This window comes from Sitodiplosis mosellana, unplaced genomic scaffold, assembly GCF_009176505.1.
Source record: "Sitodiplosis mosellana isolate CC-2019 unplaced genomic scaffold, AAFC_SMos_1.0 Smas_scaffold_30, whole genome shotgun sequence".
NCBI lineage: Eukaryota > Metazoa > Arthropoda > Insecta > Diptera > Cecidomyiidae > Sitodiplosis > Sitodiplosis mosellana.
Window position 1 is genome coordinate 4,133,752 of NW_022595272.1, and position 23,659 is coordinate 4,157,410.

Sequence of the window (23,659 nt, forward strand, 5' to 3'; positions counted from 1 at the left end):
TTTGAAATTGATGTGCACACTAAAATACAACAAACAAATAAAATCCATCCACACGAACCGAATCAGTCTAGCTACTAAACGACACACGAAAAACCGAACAGAACGAGAGGAAAGGAGAGAGAGAGAGAGAGAGAGAGAGAGAGAGAGAGAGAGAGAGAGAGGGAAAAAAACTCAGCCAGTGATCAAGTTTGCACGCTCACTCTCAACGATGTCCGTGAACGATGTTGAAAAGTTCGAAAAAAGCGAAATCGTGCCTAACCAAAAACACTAAACAACACAATACACAGAGAAGAGAAAAAACAAGACCGCAGAGTGTCGCTTCGCTCCGCTCTGCGTTCTTGAAATTTTAGTTACTTATTCTATTTTGTTGTTTCACAACAAACTATTTTTTTTGCGCACTACATGAAATGTATTTCATCGAAGAAACTTTGCAGTAATATACTAGGGGCGAGACACGAATTCTATTAGAGTCTAGTTACACTCAATTTTATATATTTTTTGCTTTATGTCCTCTAATTTTTCTAGTTTTGGTGCAAAAGTGCTAATATTGTGCTATTATTTCTAGTAAAATCGCTTGCAGAGCGTATTACACTGTCAATACAACGCTTATGGAAGACCTAACGGGACTATTTTTGTAAACAATAAACAATATGTCCATAAGCGTTAACATTGGCAAACCAAACTCACTAATTTCTTCTATTTTTCCTATTATCGTTGAATAATGCTCTAATTTTACTCATTTAAGTTTCGTGTCTCTCCCTTAGGTAATATATCATTAAAAGTCATCCCTTTTAATAACACTATGGATTAAAAGCATAGTACGAAGGATATATATTTACAACAAAGTAGGTGCAGAAAGTTATCTCAATAATGAATTACAAGATCTTGGTTTAATTTCTTTTTTGAAACACACTGCCTCCGTTTATAATTGAATAAACAATATGAGCATAGAATCGAAAGTTCTTTTTAATTCTGTTCAAGACTCAAAAAAATACTATACGAAAAATCACTGTAATTTTAAAAAAACATTTGATAATAAAAATTTGATTAGCGCTTCATGATACTATGCACTTATTTGTCGTTACTGGCAGAAGTTTAAATTGAATAAAAAATATGAGCGTAAAATTCAAATTCAACATAATTTGTTTCAGTAGTCAAAAAGTATTAAGACGAAAAAAGAAACCAGATTAGTAGCTCTACATTTCATGTAGTGCTAAAAAATAATCCCAAATAAAATGCGCGCACCGTGTGTGTGAGTGAATGTAGACGAAGCGAAATAAACACGCTCCGAATCGGCCATAAATAAAATAGCCACGAGCTATATAGTGTGACAAGTGCGAATGGCAAAAAGGAAAACACCACATCAAAAAATAGATATAAATTTGCTCGAAATTTAGAGACAAACAGGTAAAAAACTAAAACGAATATGGATGGATACAGAGAAAATACATTACGGCCATGGAATGAGACTAACGGAATAAAGGGATTGAAAAAATAGCCGCGACTAAACGTATTGTTATTTAGCTGGTTTTTTTTCTCGCTTTTTCTTTGGTTTTTGGCCTTTCAGTAGGCACCGCGATTTTTCGCGTGAAAAGTTTTTTCTTCTCCTTTTTCATTCACTTCTTTATATGAATCCATGCTATAGAAATGCTTGAAAATAACCTAAGCTCCTAATATTCATTCCATAAACTTGCCAATTTCAATTTTGCGTTAATCTTTTCCCCTTTCCATCCGTTCATTCAGAGTAATGACATTTTTCTTGTCAGTGTCAATTGCAAATGAAAAATGATCTGGGATTCGCGAGTGCATTGGTGGTTGTTTGATTGTTTCATGTTGTGGTTAAAAGTTTGTCGCACAACAGCTACCGTTTCACGGTGGATAATAATATACGAGACGGTGCACATCAAGTGTCTTTTTGCTTCATGAGTTCGTTTGTTTGTTTTACTCAAAGTGAGATGCATCGTATGGAATTCGCTGTGTCGGATGGATCACGGACATGATAGCATTTTGAATGCAATATACTAACTGCAGTTAAATCGTTTGTCGCATTTTTTGTTCCCATCTTTGTGCATGAAACTGTTTTTGATTGTGTACGTTTCGAATCTACTTGATGTCTCCGCTCTTGGTTTTTTATGCTGCCCGTTGACATGTTTAACAAACTTCAACACTCTAGCGAGTAACGGCTGTCTTCTATTTTTAAAATTGACTCATGCTTTCTGCACGGCAACAAGAGAACAGCAATATTTGATTTGACAACGAAAACTACATGCGGTTCACCCTTCATCATTACCGCCGAAAACGAAAAAAGCCAACAAATTTGAGATGTGTCTGCACTGTTGCTTCCGGTCTTCGTACATTTTTTGCTCCTATGCACCGAAAGTACATTTACGTCAGTGGTCTTTTTTTGCGAGCAAGAAAATCCGTGCGCTCCTTCGAACAGGTACAAAGCAGAAAAATAAACCATCGACCGGAAGCAAGCACATTTGCAGGCTTTTCGAAGCGAACACATTCCAACTTTTCCATTTTTATCAGCTTCACAGCGCATAAAAATCCTTTCTTTGTACACATCGCACCGGATGTGTATGCTTTGCGATGAATGCCAAAGAACGAACGACCGAAAATCCAAAGGCAACAATGCATTCACTCTCATGCGAAAACGACTATACAGACGGTTCATCAAGTGATATGATGGCATTCATTGTATTTTTAACACCTTCACAGATTCATCGAGTGTGCACTTGCTTGCGCACAGCACACTGCGTTTACATGTGCTCGCTTGCACTGACATCAACACGAGATACTTGTTGGAATGCTCATAAATTTTCCAACCAATCCACTGGCGAACCCTCCATCGCCACCGAAACCGTACATGCGCACTGGAACCAAACCATTTACCACTCCCACAATATTTTCCGCACCGTGTGCTATGTGCCAAGCCGAAATGCCGATCCGAAATCAGTAGCCGTTTCTCAGTTCATCAATGCTATGTGATTGCAGCGGTTGGTGCGCTTGTGGAAAAAAGCGACCGAGTTAAATCGGATTTTCTGCTTGATGTGTGATATGTTTAAGTTGCAGCAAACGGAATCAACGTATACTCACAATGCCTTGCGTCGCTAAAACAAAAGGGGCAATTTGGTGTATATGTGTGTGTGTGTGTGTTGGAAAAACGATAACGTAAAAAGTTGCAGCCCACTTTATCGCATGAAACGTGCTTTATTCTCTCTGGTATCGCCTCTGTCATGTAAACAACACACACAGACAGAGAATGAACAGGAAAAAAAAGCAGCAACAACACATACGATGGAAAAACGGCGGCCACGGTACACAGTCCATAGAAATCGGGTGTTTAATGCGCCAGTCCAACCATGCTTGAGTTTTGTAAATGTTTTGGATGTTTTCCCTTTCTGCTCCTTTTCGCTTTGCCGATCGGTTTGTACGCTCTCTTAACACAGTATTCTTTTTACGTTTATTTTCGTTGGCATTTTCCAGAGAGCTCAAGTCATTTTGCTCGCTTTCGAAATCGGGTCCAACTAGGGAAAAATACTCATACTAACGAAGAAGGCGCAGAGGTGGCTGTTCCTTTTTTTTGTATTCTCTCTCGTTGTTTCTACTGTGCTCATGAACTCTCTCTCGCTCTTTCACCGCCGCCACCAACAGTGAAGAGGCACGAATGCAACGACGCAAACCATACTAGCTTCTATCTCTATTGATATGAACGATTGTTGTCCTCCTGCTACTGCTACTGTTGCTGTTGCTGCGGCCCTTCTTTTCCATTCGGTATATTTCTCGGCTTTGTTGTGCGTTACGGTGCTGGATTTGTTTGTGTCGTCATATACACAATATACCGTTTGCGTGTTGTTACTTTCGACATTGTCGAATATCACAGTCGCTCCGTGAAAATACAATACATGGTCGATTGAAGAAAATGGTTCATGGGTTCAGTTTCAATAAACCGTCGAAAGTTGCTGGTTGAATTTGTTGGTGCACCGATCGAAGTGAAAATACCAAACTCTGAATACTTTGTGTGAACAATTTGCTCAAGTTTCATTAGTCTCGTTTTCGAACAACGTTGACTCTATCAACCATCAGAAAATCAAGACAAAAGGTTTTTGTTAATATTTTCACTTAATTTTGTTTGTTTTTTTTTCATTTCTCTCTCTCTAAAACTGTTTTTTTTCTTCGTCTTTTTTTAAGGCTAGTGAAATTTTTGTCTGGTATTTTTCAAGTTTGCTTTCAATAGTTTGGTATATGATACCGATTTTTTTTCTCTCCAATTCTTCGTTTTCGTGTAGAATTTAAATTAAGTAAATTGTTTTTGAAGAAACAACGAAGAAATGTAACTGCTCGTGTTTAAAAAGTGTCTCGTTTTCAATAAACAACTTTGATTGAGTAATTTTTTTTTATCGTGAGTTTTCATTGGTTGAAAAATTGGAGTAATCAACTATTGGACGATAATTGAAAGACTTTGATCTTACTAATGAATAATAGAAAAGACTTTTGATGAAATCTACTAAAACGATATACTGAAAATAGAAAATTAAAGAGAAAAGAATCCATAACTCTATAAAAAAAAGCCAAATAAAACTGAAAAATTGTGCATAAAAGCTAATCTTTAGTTAAATAAAGATCTAGTAATGGAAGAATCTCTTTTTATTGTTGCCTTTCACCCATTTTGTTTGATATGACTTCATCGCAGAAAAAGTCAAAAAAAAATTGTCACTTGTCGTTTCCACAAACGCAGGATTTTCCATACTCATATATTAATGTTTACAAAAGGACAGCGAGAGTACGAGAAAAAAAGTTTGCAATTAAACGAATGAAAGAAGAAACGCGCGACAGAACAGAAAAAAAAATCCCAGCACATAAACGAACTATGTGATAATTCATCCGTGAGTGCTGCACATAATTATATGGCAGTGAACAACACATTTACACTGTTCACGATCAGGTTGTAAGACATGCATACAAACATATCGTCATCCAGTTAGTCGGTTTTAATTTTTTATTTATTATTTTCCCATATAAAAATTTAATGATTTTCTTGTGCTGGTGCTGTCGCTGCCGCATAGCTGCGCTTATCATATCGTTGTGTGGATCTCTTCCATCGTACTCACTCAATCACTCTCTCTCTCTCTCTCTTTCCCTCTTGCTCTCCTTTGCTCCGTAGTCTCTTTGTCGTCCTGTCGAGTTTACGTTCGATCTATTTGTTTATGTACTTGAATATGCGTACACAAACAATTTTGAATACGCTGGTGAATTATCATATCATTTTTTCCACTGTTCTGTTTCCTGATTTTATTGGGAATGTGTTTCTCTTTCTCTTTTTTCTGCTCCTCGCATGAAATGACATTTTGGAGCCTATGTAGGCATAGAGAGTGAGAGTTCATGTCATTCGTAATTTTTCACACTATCCTCTTCTCGCGTCTCGCGTACGCCCGTCCCGAGAGCCATTCGAGTCGGCAGTCTCAGATTGAGCCATATGTGTAAGCTTATCGGATGCGCTTCATCTGATAGAGACATCGATCATAATTCAAAAGTATTAAATGCTTTTTATTTATTCATCGGGCACATTCATTTTGTATGTGTCTCAAGTACATAGCCGGTGCTGTGCTTATGTGGATTTGTGTATGCTTTTCCGTGGTTGCACTCCACTCCAAACCCGTATGTATCAAGTCCATTTTTTTTTCGCTCGATTTTCGTTTCCGCTTTTTTGCTTTCGGAATAGTCCGTCGCTTTGGGTAGCCAAATTTATTTGACCATTCATTGAAATGACGTGTTTTTGAGGGTTTAATGGAAAATCGAATGGAGAAATGGAAAAAAATCCATACACGACTTTTTAATTGATAGTAAAATTACTGACATTGACTCAATTCTCCGGAACGGGTGTAATTTGGTTGTCTTTTGTCCAGTTTTGGGTAGGAGAAAGTAAAAACATGGCCGAATTTATCAAATGAAGTGGAAAATCCAGAGTCAATTGATGTGCGTGCCGTCGGCACGTCGTTTGAAGCGTTTCACAACAAATAACAAACAAAGCGTTTCAAATTTAACACAAGACCCACACATTAATCCTACATTCAGTTATTATACACCGACTTAATTTATTTAATTCTAATAATTATCTAAATTTTTTTTTACCTTTACACGACCACTGTTTCGGAAGATTGAAAAAAAACGTCCGATTTCTTAAGATGTTACGGTGTCCAAGCTTTTGTTTGAGTTTCGAACATTTGGACTAAGATTGAAAAGTGAATATTTTCTATAGACTATCTTTGGCTATAAACCATTTTCCTGATAATCTGTCTTTACTTCTATTTCAAATAACAATGATTGGGGTTTTATATTCGTTTTCCTCGTCGATGAATCAAAAAACTACACTTTTCAGCAATTAAAAAGCTTCCGCTATTATGTAAAACACAAAAATACCCTATTTTATTTACAATAGCAATAGCAACTAAATAAAATTACTTCGATGAGAAGAAAATCGTTTCGGTATGGTGGTTTTGGGGAGGAAAAACGAATTGTGTGGTTTCTATTTTTATGGAACGATTGTGTGAATTGATTGTTCCCCCCGAAATGTTACCAAACCGCGACTATCATTTTAAAAATCAATGCAATTATTATCTCAAACAAATTGATTCAAAGCGGCGAGAAATATTCGGTGTGTGTGTGTATGGGTGTGAGTGTGCATTTGAATTGTGATTGCGATACTATCGATAATGATGATAGTGATTGCATGTAATGGATGTCGAAGACCAATCAACGATAATACTCGAAACAAACAAATGGTTACTTTATTTTACGTTTCTCTCATCCCACTCATCATGTGTGGATGTGTGTTATGAATGGCAGTCAGTGAAAAAAAAAAATGTTTAGCAAAATATGGTTTGAAATGATGACTTCCGTCATGTTACGACAAATAAATTATGGAAAACCGTTTATTTATTATTATCATAATTCTATTTTTCCATAAGCACGACATATTTTGCACCGTTTGTACATCTAAACCATTCATTGCCATTCGAATGTTGTTGTTTTCTATTCGTGGCAGGCGCCGCGTGCGCGATCATAGTCCATGAACGAAGAGCAAAAGGAGTAGCCCACACACGAATTATTGAAAATGACTTTAATAAAATATTATTGCCATCACATTGTGATGAATAATCCATGCAAATATTGAGATTTCATTTGAAATAATCATTTTTTTAATTCACTACTTCAAAACATTTTTCCACATTTATTTTTCATCATTTGTTTTTCCAACGTGTTGTGGTGATTTTTTTTTGTTCCTGTTTTTGTTTGCAATTTGTTTAGTGCTGTTCTATTCGCTCAAACAACAATGGTCGGATTTTCAATAAATTAACCACTTTATACACTGTGATCCGTCCTACTCCATTTTGAAATGCCATTTTCAATTTCTTCTAATTGCTAATGGGGATTAATTATATCCTATGCAAATGACACTAGTGTTTTTAGCAACAACAACAAAAACACTCATGAAAAGCAATTAAAAATCGCTGAAAAACAACTTGCTTCGAAATTGCAGAGAATTTTCTAAACTTTTTTTTTATTTCTAATATTCTAATGGAAGAAAGTTCAAATAGACATTTATTTATGCACAAACGAAACGAAAAGAAAATTTTAACTATTAGAGTTGAAAATGGAATTTAATTAATTTTTCATAAAATGAAATGCACGGAATAAACAGAATCGAATGAAAAAACGGAAAAAATAAATTAATGTTCTAAATGGACAGAGATTCCCATAAGGACTCGTTATTTCCATAAGTAAAAAAAAATCGCGAATTGATCATATAGCAATAAATATATACAGTGGAAAGAGCGTGAATGCAATTGTGGGTGGCTACGGTTAAGTTGTAGGGAAACGGTGTCGTCGACCGGCAATCAGTTTAGACGCAAAAAGATGTTAATTTAATGTTATTTATTCGAGAGACGGAGAGAGACTGGCTATGTTGCTTACATTGGCACATATGCCATAATTAACGAGGTTTTTACTCGTAAAATCCTTCTTCAGAAGACTATTTTATTATCGTTTTGCCTTGAAAATCTAAAAACAATCCATAAGAGCTTAATTTTTAACCTATTTCAATCTTCTTTTTCTTCTCATTGCATATTTAGGCACGATCACGGTTCGTTTTCAACGGGAAAATCGATTCAAGATGAAAATTTTCAAATCAACTCACGCAACAGCAAATGCGCTTTGAAAAATCGAAAAAGAAGTGAGAGTAAAAAATTTGCAAAAAAAAAGACATTTCGTGAACAATTCGTTCAAAAGTTGATTTATTTGTGCATTAGACGATTAAAACTCGGTAAAATTTGATTTGCACAAACGAAAAAGCGCACCGCCGTTAAAGAGTCGTCGATAGAAACAAGCAAAGCGGCAAATAAATTTTCATTTCATAACGGTGTATATAGAAAAAAATTCAAAATTTATTCGCCAACGCCATTTGACGCCGCTAAGGCGTTAAAACTGGAAGAGGATTTCAACGGTGGATGCATGACAATGTCCATGTATCCATCACCCGATAAAATGAAAATGAGTTCAAGTGGCTGCTTTCCCGGCCGATACAGTCCGTCATATCGAGCACCCGATCAAATGCGACGATGCATGGGTAATCCATCGGTAAGTACCCGATTTCTTTTTGCGTTCTCCCACTCCCTCTCTCTCTCTCTGTGTGTGTGTGTGTGTTTGATTCGTCGTCATCTTCAGAGATGAGCGACAAATTTCCGACAGATTCATTTTTGTGCTAGCTATAAGATGAAATCACTAAATGTAGAAAACGACCGGAGATTCAAAGTTACCTTGCTTGTAATTTGTATGTTTTACGAAAATTTGCCATTAATTGAGTTCATATGTCGCCATTTGCCATCTTCCGAATTAACAAGTTCGATGCGAGAGAGATGTCTAATCACTTGATTTTTTTTTCGTTCGTTCATTCGTTTGTGCTGTTTGTCGCCTTAATTGAGAATATATTTGACACAATACAAAACAAAAAAGCAAAATCCAGAGCAACACACAGTGAGAGGGAGAGAGACAGAGCGAGACAAAGTCTGGATTGTCGAATGGAACACAGAAACCGTATTACAGAATAAAACGACAACATCGAATGAAGAACTGAAGAGATGTCGGTGTTATTTGAATATTTAATGAAGGTTATATTATATATCATTTCAAGTTTCTCTCGACTTACTTTTCTATACGGCGATTATGTGTTTTGCGTGTAGCGTGTGCATTGTGCGTTGGCAATGCCCGCTCACTCATACACACGCGCGCGCGCTTTCACTCATTTATTCGAATCGGCAGTGCCAGAAAAAAGCGATCGATCGATCGAGAGAGAGAGAGAGAAGTAGCGAGAGTGGAGTATTTGAAGCGATTCTCATGTACAGATGACATCTATTAGATGAACTTCGGATATTCGAACAATTGCAATCCCACATGGAAAATACAACACGAACAAACAAAAAAGGCACTGAAGGGGATGGGATGTTGGTATCTGTATTTGATTTTATTTTTGCACTAAGTTCGACGTGCCAATAAGATGCGTCAATGCTGCTTGGTTTTTTATCGGTTCGTCTTTTAAAGCAGAAGACAATGCTAATAAAAAATTTACAAACTCGCCAAGTTGTCAATACAAATTTATCGAGACGATAATTACCACCGAAAAATACACAACCGAAGACATTCACAAACAGGCACACACACACACACACACACACACGCCAAAACACTTAGTCGCTCCGGTTGATTCTGAAGACCAAAGCAAAAGCAGTTGTCGTCCGAATAAATAATAAAAGCAACTTTCTTAACGTTGTTACAGTGACACTGATTCACCGATCGAATCGACATTTCGATCCAATGCGAGAGAATAAGCAACGATTGTCAAGCAATAAAATGGAAACAAGAATGAAATGGCAGAAAAAAAACACGATAAAAATACGAAGAGTAGAAGTCAAAGTTGAAAGAAAATGTCAATTATTCTCATGATTTTTCCTAGCTCAAATTTACCTTGTCGAGACATTGATTTTCGCCAGCAATTCACGTCATTTAGAAGAGCAGCAGACGATGGCAAAGATGCCACTACGTATACATATATGTTTTTCACAGTTGAAATTTTATTTATCTTGGCTGTCACATTACTCGCTTCGGCGATCTTTTTCCACAGAAAATGGCGTTGACACATTTATCTTCTTCAAGTTTGTGCGACATTTTCTTTTTATTTAGACGACTTGTACTTCAACAGCCAGAAGAAGAAGCAAAGAGAAGGAAAAAAAACACACGGCACTGCTTAATTATTCAGTTTAATTGGTTTACGAAAGTCACACACAAAAAAGCAAAAATCTAAATGATGTGCACGGCAAAACTTTGCTGCTCTTGTGACGGCACTTCAATTTGCCCACTTTCAACATTGTCACTTTTTTGCATTGCAAACGCCCGTGTTCTTTTGTGCCCTTTTTTAACCTTCATCTCTCTCACTCTCTTTCTCTCTCTCTCTGTCTTATCAGAAATTGAATTATGAATATTGCAAGCGCCGAACCAATGCAATGAGTGTCTTCGTAAATCAAAAGTCGTTAATTGTGTTTGTCGTGAAAATTACGACCCAATTGTAATGATCTCAATTTATTTAACAGCACCTTTATGAAGTTGTAAAAATGACGAGCCAAATGAAGTAAACGTCTATTGAATTGCTTGGCAAATTCACAGTAAATCCATGGCCGCCTTCGCTGCTGCCACCGCCACCATTCGTTCGGCCGATGATTAATTACTTTCTCTCGATCTACCACCATTGTCTTGCTCATTACTCTGTGCCGTTTAAGTGAGCTCTTGTTGCAACCACTTAATCAAAACGAAAACACAGCACGCCGTAATTAAGTCTATTCATTTGTCTGTTTGCAACCGAACAACCTTTTTGGAACAACAAATAATAAATACGATGTCAAATTAAATTAGAAAATAATTCGTTGTCTTGAAAGTTATTACTTTGCCATGGGTCTTGGTGTGTTCTGTGCTTTGTGTGCGCATTGCAAGCATCCTGTGATTTTTCTCTTTTTTGCTTCTTCTCTTCTGGGTGTGTGAGAACCCATAAATACACTGACGATGCTGTTGCAGGCTTAATGCAGAACCGGTAAAAAATGGCTTCACATTAATAATTGTAATATATTTTCGCCTTCGGTTCGGTTCGGTTTCGGGATAAATAATGTCCCGTTTTGCTACTTGTAATGACTTCATTCATTTCACAAATTACTCGGTAAATTTTCGGGGTTAAACCGCAACGCGTTGTCAAGAGAAAGTACCGAATAAGTGACGGGTCAATGTCTATGTGTTTTCTTTAACTACGTCTCATTTTTCTACTTTTTCTTTTTCTCTAGCCGCTCGCTATCTCACTTTCACTCCCATTTTTTTCTCTTTCTCTACGCTCATTTGTCCTAGTCTGTGCAACTCCCTGCGCTCAATGGGCGGCGACTCTTTTAATTTCCACACCACAAAATTAAGAAGTTTCAGCATTGTTTAACAAATCATTATAAATATTAGCACATAATCAGTTTCATTTCACCGCAAATTGGATCGAATTTGTAGCATTGTAATTAAGTTTATTTTTTTGTATTTTCCATCGACCACAACATTGGGCCACTTGTTTGGATTGTGATTACGAGATTTTCCGCAGATGAACAATTTTGTTCAGCAATTCGATGAGAGGTCCAGCCGATAGTCAGATTTGAAATGAAATAAAGCCGACCGATCGGAAATTGACTTTCATCCAATTCAATGGACAAGTTAAGGCTATAATGTTTTTTTTTCTGGGACTTCAGTTCCCTTTCGATTTTCCATTCGGATTTTTCGCATTTGCCGTCCACTTCCGGATTTGCTTTCGAAAGAGGAAAGATCATGGAAATCACATTTGATAATGGGTTCCGTTTTGACCACTATATTAAAATAAGTGCATTAAAATATAGATCGATCTCTGGTCCGGTGCGAGTTTCCCAAGCGGAAACTAAATCTGCTTAAATTATTATCTCGTTCGCTCAATTTCAACCATGTTCATTTTGGAGATTTGATGCGAACAATCGGTTTATACGCGCTTATTAATCTCTGGCTCGTTCTTGTGTACGTTTTTTTTTCTTTCTCTCCGGTGTGCTCGACATTTGCAAAGCGGTACCAACAACCAAATGGAAAAGCTTCTATGTACAATAAAATGAACATCGAGCCGACTCGACTCTCATCGCAATACTTTCCATCCCAACCGGAGATAGAGCACGAGAAAAAAATCATCAACCATATATAAAATCCTTTTTGGCTTGGAAGTCGAGTTTTTCCATTTTATTTTTACCTAGGATATAATTTTGCGCTCGTTCGCTTGCCAATTCAACCAAGCTTATAGAGACACAGCGCGTATGTGTGTGTGTGTGTGTGTATGTGTGTGTGTGTGTGTGTGTGTGTGTGTGTGTGTGTGTGTGTGTGGGGGGGGAGAGAACGAGCTCAAAAGTGAGAGAGAGAGAGAGAGAGAGAGAGAGAGAGGAAAAGCAAATAAAGTGCCTTCAATTTAATGGAAAATCCATTCATATCCATCGCCATATACGCACCACTAATGTCTATAATATCTGTTATGAAAACTGTTTTGCTGGTTGGTTCGAGAGAGCAGGAGAGCGGGAGAGTGTCGATGTGTGTAGTTTTTGGCCTTTTTGCTACGATGATAATGTGTGCTTGCGTATGTGGCGTATATGGCTCAGGAAAAAAGCGAACCATCGTCAGCAGTAGTAGCAGCAGCCTAGGCAGCAGCAGTAGCGCTCGAGCGCGGTGTTGTGTGTGGCGTTGTTGAGCTGTATGTAGATTTTCAAAGTACAGGAAAAAACATTTCTTTTTCCTCTCGTGTTTGTTTTCGTTTTGTGAGTATTTTTCATTCTGTTGTGTGCAGTGCACCCTCGCTCTTGGCCTGTTCGTTGCTGAGCGTCCCATGGGGAAATGATAAATGCTACACACTACACAATGTGCCTCGTTTATTGACTCGATCCATTGAACAACACACGGGAAAAAAATTCTATCGTACATACGCATCGATTCATATGTATGTTGTGTTTTGGCGTTTCTCATCGTGTTCGCTCGTCCGTTGTTGTTGTTGTTTTTTTTTTGTTCCTTTTCCCATTTTCTTTGAGTCGTACATTTATTGAAAATTGGTATGTTGATTATGTAGTTCGAAGGCTTTATGTTTCGCAGAAGATCGTTTTGTAATGTGTTTGCGAAAGAGATAGAGAGAGAGAGAGAAAAGTGCATTTGAAGAAGAGCTACCAGTCGAATGTGAAATCACCATTATCAAACGGCAACCGCTCAAAGCTCACACCATCTCTCCATTGCTCGCTCACCTTGTCGCAATTCTGAAAATTCTGATTGTACGATGGCGAACGCGTATGCACAACGAAAATGGACAGATAAATGTGATGCACACACAATTCATGAACATTCGAAGCTTACATGTTATGCCAATGTCTCCACGACACATCGATTTTTTCGCTGTTTAAGGTTGGTTGAATGTACTATCAATCGCTTTTCCATTGTTTTTTAGTTGTCGTTCGCTCTTTGTCATCCTCTCGTTTTCCCTCTCACCCCATACAAGTAAAGCGGCTTTAGTTCGTTGATTAAGTTTTCGAAATGCTGTGAATGTACTCTCTGGTGCGGCTATAACATTTCCGTGGCTAGAAATTCATGTAATTTTGGCTGTATCACTCGCACTTCCACATCGACAAAGAGCAAAACACGCACAAACTTATTTCACACATGCGATACATTTTACAATTTCCCAACCTCTTCAATTCATGTACGTTCATCGTTTACACGTTCCATTGGACACAAACGAAGTATTTTTTTTCGTCAGTTGCGATGTGTGTGGAGTTTAGAAAAGTTTTTCCGTCCAACCAACAACAGCAACAACATCAACCGAATAAAAAACTTTAAACCAAACTATTCGATAGAGTTTTGAATGGTGGAACTTTCGTAAAAGTTGATGTGGCGGTTATCGTTTTGAAAAAGTGGCTTCATTGCATCAAAATCAAAATCAAATGCATTGGAAAATTAGAATGAACTTTTGCCATCGCAAACGAACTGGGTTCGAATAAATTTCTGGTAATTGTTATTAATTATCATAATCAATCGTAAAAAACAATTAAATGACAACAAATTAGGATTAATTCTCGTCGAACATCCAATTACCGGAGAGTTTTTGGCTTTCCGTTTCTGTGATTAGCAGCATGCATTATGCCGAGTAGTTTGCCCGCATTCAAAAAGCACATGTCTTCTCTCTGTCAGACGCGTCCGATCCGAAAACTCCAAGTAGTAGTTAATGCAGTCGACTAAGTATTCAGCAGACAATAGCTGAAATTACCCGCACGACATTTTGATTCGTCCGATGGTGGGCTGTAATCTTGTAGCATTTAGCCATTCTGGTCGACTGAACAAGAAGCAAGAGTGAGAGAGCGAGAAACACCAGGCCAAAATCAAATAAGCTGCATTAGAAAAGTTTTGCGGTGGAGTGCCGTTGTTTTTATTACGACGTCGTCGTCGTCGTCGACGTCGTCGTCGACGTCGTCGTCGCCGTCATTGTCGACCGGTGGCACGAAATGTCTGTGGAAATTATTGCATTTACCTTCTCGACATAATTTGCTCGAAGCAATTTCTTCCACCTCTCTTCTTTTCTATTATCATAGGCATGGATTTCATTACCATTATTAAGGAACAAAATTTATTTATTGGCTTTTGATTGTTGCGCCTGGAGGGGTTACGCCACATCGGAAAAATAACCGGCAGCTTGTTTGAGAAAGGCTTGGATTTGTCCGATTGGGCTTTTTCTGTACTACCATATTCTACCTGATTTGCCGAGTCTGTGTGTATATGTTTGAGGTCGAAAGTGGCACGATAAAATATTGTCTACACCAAAATTAGTACGCTTGACTGCGTGTTTAATCAAAACTTCGATTATATATAATAGAAATTTAGATCCTCCATGCTCGGCACGAAACAGCAAATTTCAAGTAGCGAGCCGAGAAAAAAAACAAGGCCGAAATTATTGTGTAACCTTTATACGAGCAATAAACGGCATAATATTCATCGTAATTACATTTTGGAATTTTCCTAAGTTCCGACATCATTTTCGAAAATTAGACACATCCGATTATACTGGAAATTATACTATGTGTTTATGTTGTGTTCGACCCAAGACCCGGCCAAAATAGATTCTCTTCCATTTATAATAATCGGTTTGCCTTCATAACTTCATCAAGACGATATCATTTGTCGAACATTTTCGGAAATTTACTTAGAGAAAAAAAGAGGCGCTACGAGATAATTTGAGCCCATTCAAACCGCAACACGATAAATGAACGATAAATTTGGCTGCCTCACGAAAGGTTCGAGCATTTTAACAACCATAGGGGTATTGCAACTACCATAAAATATATGTATTTCATCAAGTTTATCAAGCTCTTTCTAAGTTTATGCATAGTGTTGAACTTTTGTTCAAGCTCTACCATCGAAATGTACAGTAAAATAATTTACGGGCACGACGTAAGATGGCGTTTTTTCTGGTCAAAAAAGTTGCAATATCCCTTTGTTAACAACCGGCTACAATCATAGTTATTGTTGCAAGAAGCACAACTTGCTGTGGAGGAGGGTGATTTTCCAAACTTATTTTAATAACATTCAATGGAGAATGCTGCAAAATTATCCAATTTTCAATTAATTTGAATATTATTTTCCGGATTCTTATGAATTTTCCGGATCCACCTCCCAAATCCAAAACATGGGATTCAATCATTTCAACAAATAAGAAATAAAGGCCTATTCACACAGTAAAAAAATAAGAAGGTTGAGAGGATAAAGTTTTCTCGATTTCGAATTGGATCTAAGGAAAAATAAACAGAAACCTTTGTATTTCTGAACCTGAGATGGTAGCATTCATGTCATCGCTTTTCATATTCATTTGTCGTGCTGTTGTCTTTTTCGTCGTCGTCGTCTTCTTCTTCTTTTTCTTATTTTTCTCATTCTTTCTCCATATTTCCAATGGCAATGTGTTTACTTTTTGATATTTTTGAAAGGTGATAAATTATTCATCAGAATAAGTGCCTTCGTTATGGCTCTGTAGAGGGAGAGCGCGCAAAACTTTCTGGACTGCAACACACAATTTCTTAAAGAAAATTTCCATTTATATTTTCGTTCGTTTTGATTTTTCAGTTGTTCGTTTTATTTTTGGGGAAAAATATGCGACGTTTTTAGTTCAACTGTATTTGCTGTGCTGTTCTTATGCCAGCCAAAGCGTACAAAAAAGAGGTGAATTTCCATATCAAAAGATTTTCGACGACGATATAATGAAGTAGACCTCACGAATTTGACTAGATTATGCTTGACATTTCAGTTTTCGTTCGTTCGACTCTTGTCTTACATTTGAACTGTAAATGCATTTTTAGTGCGACATTTTCGGTTGACATGGCAAGTGAATGGAGCAGAGAGACATGGAGATTTTTACTGTAATTTTGGAGAAAACATCTGATTAAATTACGGAATACATTTGCCAAAAATCGTGCAACCGAAGCACATTTGGCAAAGTGATAGGATTACAATAGCTTTACAAGAAAACCAATTGCGAAGCGGAAATTGTGCGACTGTTTTCGACTTGAAAGTGGCATAACAAAGTCATCAAGATTTCAGATGTGTTTCGGTCGCTGGCACAAGCGCGCGCGCTCGCGCACCTACACCACTCAAAACCAACGAATGAATGAACGAGATCTGTGGAACAGATAACGGGTTTAATGGAATCGAAGAAAACAGTAATGGTGGAATGCGCCGTTCTATTCATCCTTTTCGTACATATGATGGCTCAAACTCTGAATCACATACACGCCACTGGTTCGACTTGACTCTTTCGTTGTTGTTGTTGTTGCTGTTTTTCTTCTTCTCGTTTTGGTGTGTGTCTGTGTATTTCGGTATGTGATGCTGCTCGAGCTTTCCGACACGCTGAAACCGTGGCCGTTGCAATGCAGCAAAATGAATATTTGTCGTTTTATTGTGCTTCGTGTTTTTGTTTGGCTTCGAACTCTCTCATGAATTTGAACGATGTTTACCAAATAAAATGCTTATGTACTCTATCTACATAAAGTGTTATGTATTTTCATATTCAGTCGGTGCTGACATTAATGTGCCGTTATTTCATGTTTCATATGGGATAGAATAAACATCATACAATATCTTTCTTTTTTTCTTCTCTCGTGCCATAAGAAAGTCAGACGTCACAACGGTATCATGCAACTCGCTACTATATTATGATAATGAAAAATTGCTTCAGAACATGTTTCTGTGCGCATAGACAACTCGCACCTCGAACAACGTCGAGGAAGAAAATGCTGAGCAAGATAGAGAGAGAGAGAGAGAGAAAGAGAAGGAGTATGTGTCTCACTGTCAGCAGCGTTGAAGAGGGAATCATTGTTTTTGCCTAAACGATGCTTATTTTCGCTCCAACAGCGAACGATTGAATAAAAAACGGCATCGGATGAACCAAAATCGATATCAAATCCAGTGGGAATATGTGAGATCAGCCGTGGCAAAAACGTAGTAGTTTTTGGTGGTATTTTTACCATTTACTGAAGTGATGCATATGCTGTGAATTTTGTGATCAACTTTTCAGGAAGAAAAAAAATGTCCCAGTTTCAAATTAATTACCTTTCAATTTTCATTCATGTGAAAGATAGCGAAGCGAAATGCTTACATAAAACATTGTTTAAATAGAACTGAAAATGTTGAAGATGTTTTAAGCAGCTTATCGTTAATTTGTTGATTGGTCGGCATTTTATCGTTAATGCTTTGCATTACTCGCAATCACTCTCAACCTATCCAAGCCTATAGCTCTCGAGATGCTCTCTCTGCTCCATTTTCCATCCCTTCGTCTCGAATCGTTGGAAAGATTAAGCTTGTGACGCATCGTTTTACGTTTGCATCGCCCGAACTTTTATGGCGGACGGTTCAGTGCGCTTTTCTTTTTATTTTCATCCTTATTTATACTCATGTTTAATGCTATTAAATGCGAAAATAAACCGTGGCCAGTGCATCTGGTGCTTGGTCGTGATGTGGTTTAATGTTTTGCCGTTATAAAAATGAATTTGATACAATGTACCGTATACTGTACCGTGTACACAAGTGTATTTATTCCGGCAGTGAGTGATTCTACAGCTCTTGCTCTTTCCTCAGCTGAATGTTAAATACGTTGCGTTAATGCGATAAAAGTGGTTCGATTTTTTTACTTTCGAGTGAGATGCGTTGCGCATACACCACTTTCATCTACATCGTTGTCTACGCGAATTTTCCATTTTGTTATTTCAATCGGACATTTGCGACACTCAAGTTAAAATGATCTTTGTAGATTTTTCACCCGTTGCGTTATGTGCACCATGTTTTATTGCCAGTCACTTGCCAATTCCTTGATATGGGAATTAAAAAGAGCGAGCGGCCGCATCAATGTTATCATAACCATAAGAAGTAGCATAACAATTTGATTTTATTGACAAAACGATACTTAAATCCAAATGCTACAACACCTTTTATGCGTCGAATGACTTAACATTTGTAACGGGTACAATTTTTTTCTCTCAACATTTTGATTACGATCATTTTTTACGATATTCCAATTCGCATACATACAACAAGAACAACAGTCGATGCTCAATAAAAATCGTCATTTTTATGGTTAAGTTAATGGCTTTTTCTCATCGTTTGATTTTTTTACTGTCCATGTGATCAGAATCGAATTTTCACAAATTCCACCATATTTTCGTTCGAACGAAATTTTTCAACGAAATCGTTTGGAATATTGAAGATTTTAACAAAATTTCTATGAAAGCGTTTGAGACCGAAACCGCTTGGAACGAGGGCAAAAATAGACTTGATAAAGCGGCATTTAAACACTGGAGTGTGGAATTTTCTTGGAATATATGGCTCATTAAGTGTAATTAAAACCATTTGCATATCATTTTCATTGAAGTGCCGTTTTGTTCGAGGCGTAAATCTTTCAATAATAAATGACATCATGGCGAAGAATCACACCGTGTGTCACACTTGACTAATCATCTATGACGAAGAAAAAAAAAGAAAATCGAGGCCCGTTCATCAATGGTATGATGAAAATAACGTTGTGTCGGAATTGAATAATTGAAGAAAAAACAACAACAGCAACAGAAGTATTGAAACATCGAAATGGAATCGATTTCAATGGGGAAATGAATGGTTTTGAATCGATTGCATCGATGTTTTTCGTTCAAAACTGGCTTTTGTTTCATTAGTTGAGCTAAGTTCCATGTGTTCATATGGGTGTATGTGTGTCTGGTGTTTTTTTCTTGTTCGGCCAATTTAACATCATGTCCATTTGATGGGTTGATATGTGATATTTGTATAGACGTTACACACATTGCGCGTTCGGCATCAAAATTTATATTTTAGTTTTGAATTCATAAATTTATTATTTATGAATGTGTGAAATGCGGCATATGACCCACGTGAATCCACATGGCAAAACACTACAAAAACGCATCAACTCGTTGTGTCTCTGTCGGCCTGTCTGTTTTCCTCTCGCTCCGTCGCATACAAACACAAAGACACTTTTCAGTGGTGTACATTCTGGTTTCAGTGCGCTCAAACATGCGATCGGTATTTTATCCACATTTTGTGGCCGGAACACGACGAAATAACAGTGCATAACGGCAACTCAGTCACAGTTGAAATCGACTAAGAAAGAAGCGAGAGAAAAAAAATCAGCGAGCACAGTGACTGGCAAGAGCGCAGGGACTCAACAATTTGAGCGAGGGAGAAAAAAAATTGAGCACTGTCGAACATAAAAACCGGACGGAGTCCGAAAGATGTGTAAAACCTAAAGTAATAATAAATTTATAAATAAACACTTTGCAAGAAATTGAATTTACATACTGTATGCTGTGTGTGTGTGTGTGTGTGTGTGTTGGTGGTGACAAAATCACTGGCTGACTGCTTTTTTTCCATTTCATTGCTCAAATGCTGCTTTTTTCTCTGTTCTGAACGAGGGTTTATTTTAAATCCGAAACTTATTTAACTTCATGATAGTTCATTCTATTTGCGTTTTCCTCATGATGAATACACACACACACACACACACCACGTTCATTGCATACGAATTGCGTGATCACAAAACGTACATTTAAATCATTCACATCGTCCATGTATTTTTAAACACTGATTTGATTTACAATGTTCTTCTCTGTCGCTTCGGACATTCTGAGGCTTGCGTTTTTCTTTCCCTCTCTCATTGTTGTTGTTGTTGTTGTTGTTGCGTCGCTTCACAAAATATCAGCGGATAAAAAAGAAAAAAACAAACGATGATCAAGGGCTCATTTTAATCATGTAAACATGATAAATGTCATAAAAAAATCATCGACTCACCATGATATTAAATCGCATGAATTCTTTAGTGATAAATCACCGCAACAAGGTGGCAGAATATTTTTCTTTGATTACACACAATTCAATATTTATGAAAAGTTCGGTGACTCTTTTCTCTTCTGGCCAAACACATACACACTAGGAAATACAGCCTTTTCTTAACACGACATGAGCATGATTTGAATCGAACACAATTTCGGGTTTACGTTAATTGCTTCTTCTTGTATGTCGAGGACGAGCCGAAATACAACATAACATTTCAAGAAATGTGTTAATTGAAAAACAGTCTTGTCGAGAATAAAAAAAAACGAAGAACAATATAGGCTTTTTTCGTCCTCCTTTCAATCGATTTATAATGACTAAATAAATACATACAGTGTTTCAACGCGCACAATGAATCCACTTGAAATGTGATTGTCGACCGATATTGTTTCCATTCATCAAAATCGTCGACCCTTTAAGTTTTAAGTATTTCCAGCGAATCGTTCAATTTCGAATGTTTCGTTCGACGAGTTTTTTTTTTTTAAATTGAACAACCGAGCCAAAGTGCAGCTATGGATTTTAACATGCATATGTCAAAGGGAGAGACACATTGTGTGTTTACATTTCGTTTTTTCTTTTGTCAATTGCACTTGGGCAAATGCACGATCCATGTAACGGCACGAGTTTGTTTGACTACGGCAAAGAGTTATTAAGTCCTTTAAAAGGAATATTTTAAAATAGGATTTATGTTCTTGATCCAAAATCCATAAGGGCAGCGTCATGCACACACACACACAGGTATACGACTGCACATCAAGAATATCGAACGAGCTCGACCAAGTAATAAATAATTTTATCTAATTAAACGTCATCTGAATGCGATTTGATTATGCCAACCTCAGAATATTGGCAATATTCTGGGCTCAGGCAATTGATTGCAAATGTAATAAATGCAACCGAAACGACATTAAATCGAACATTTATTCCGTCTAGCGAATGGCCGTTTAGGAAATTTCATTCGGTTGATTGCATGCCAAACCAGAAAAGCTGCTCTCAAACTGCACCATTGAACAATACAAGCCTCTGTCGGCCTCTCTCTCTCTCTCTCTCTCTCTCTCTCTCTCTCTCTGCACAATCATCAATGCACAAATGAAACATCATTCAAAATTAAAGCCGCCGCCAACACAATAAATAATTTTGCTGTGAATGTGAATGGCACAATAAAATAAATCTATTTCGGTCCATGTCGAAAATTGATGCGATTGCATGCATACATACGGTCGACAGCGAATGAAACAAGTGCATTGCACATTTCCGCAGTAATCACTTTGCATGTTGCATAACGTGCGTTCACTAAATTCAATTTGCAAGCCGATATGTGTCTGGCTTGACGTTTTCGTCCGTTCGGTTGTTCCATTGTCTTTTCTATCGCTATATCGATTGGTTATACGTATCAAAGATTGTTCGGCTGTTGTCCGTTTGAAACGGAGTGAAACGATTTGTGCAACCATGTCTTGAAATGCAATTGTGGTTCATTTCGACTTTTATTAAAAAGTGGTTGGATTTTATTTTCTCTCTTCGATTGTTTGCTTCGTTTGGAGAAATTCCGAAATTGCTGGTTACATCATAATTAAATACACGAATGTAAGTAATAGTAACCACGAAAACATTACCGAAAATAGTAGCAGAAAAATAAAAGGAAAACCTTTTAATTTTGTTTACCAAAAACTGTTTTCTCTCTCTCTCTCTCTCTCTCTCTCTCTCTCTTTTCGCTGTTGTCTGTGTACAATCATTTTTATGCATTGTATATGGAGAGGAGTTCCGTACGAACATCGAATCGATAAAATTTAAAATGGATACGATAGACATTAAATGTGGTCTAACGAACGCACGCAGAATAAATAAGCGCACACAAGAAGAGAGCAATACATGGTCACAAGAAGAAGAAGCCGACGACGAACAAGAACACAAGGAGCACCATGCACAGACACACACACAGAGAGAAGAAGAAGAGAAAGAGAGAAAAATGGCACAACAAACATCATTTGGCTGCTTTGGCTCTCAGCTCCTTTGCTCCTTGCCACTGTTACAGCAACACCGTCTGTTTGGACTGTGTGTATACGGTATATATATCCCCCCGTTTACAATACATAAAATACGAGCTTCATGTATAAATTTGTGTACTGATGTCGATATTTCGTGCATACGGTGTGTAGAGAGCGCATTTGTGTGTATGAGATGGATAGGCGAGAGAGAGAGAGAGAGAGAGAGGCGCGCGCGGAGCAAACGAACGAACCGAGCTCTTATGTTGGTGTTTCAGCTTCTCCGCCCAACAACCAATCATAAAGCAACACGGATATCGATCGATGTCGCCATTTCTAACCGTGTACTGTATTGTTACTATACTATATGCTGTACGCCACTGAGATTCCCTGATGTATGTGTCTGTACGGTTGCTCTATCATCGTCGTCGTCGTCATCGTGGTTGTTGTCTACGATTTCGTTTGTGTATGATATTCCAATGCATTGCGGATATGGATTTTCCTCGGCACACTTGAGCCATGGTTTTTCATTTTGCGTTTCGATTAAATGTCTATTTCATCAAAAATTGTCATAAATGCATTTAAAATGCCAACCAGAACTGGAGCACAGTGATAGCGTTGAACTGTTTTTTTTTTCCAACAGTAGCTGCAACAAAAATAGAAACCTGGATATTCAAGTCAATATTATTCAAAGCATAAATCCAATTTTGCGTGTAAAATCCACAAGTTTTTGAATGATACAAACGATTGGTGAGTGTATTGGCCGCTGTATGCATTCGGAAAAGCTAAAACTTTCATTCATTCAACACATACTCGCTCTATTCTGGATGAAAATACTAACGAAACGGAGAGAAAGAGAGAAATGACCAAAGCAAATAAAATAAAACTGAAATTAAAACGAAAAAACGTAAAAACCTGTGTGTCGAATGTCCATTCATGACACCACCAAGCCATGTTGGCTAGAAGGATGACGACAAAAAAGAAAACCGTAAATATGACCGTAAACAATTCATTAAATATTTAATAAATTGTGTTAAACAGTTGTATAATTGATTATTTGACCGGCAAAATATGTCGTCATAGACATTTCAATACGCAAGCACACAAAAGCACACACATATTCGGGTTTTCGAGGCTTTTCCGTTCTCTTTCTCTCTCTCCTTCTTTTTTCCCAATTT

General features: G+C 37.4%; 1 protein-coding gene across 1 annotated transcript in view; it reads left to right on the plus strand.

The window, feature by feature from the left end:
• Positions 1 to 3,963: 3,963 nt before the first annotated feature.
• Positions 3,964 to 23,659, plus strand: part of LOC129569410 (inhibitory POU protein) — a 39,561-nt gene continuing 19,865 nt past the window's right edge. Inside the window, exons 1-2 of the mRNA XM_055448209.1 lie at positions 3,964 to 4,105; positions 8,136 to 8,640. Of these exons, the coding sequence (XP_055304184.1) occupies positions 8,515 to 8,640 (126 nt within the window). The 5' untranslated portion in view covers positions 3,964 to 4,105; positions 8,136 to 8,514. The remainder of the gene's footprint in view (positions 4,106 to 8,135; positions 8,641 to 23,659) is intronic.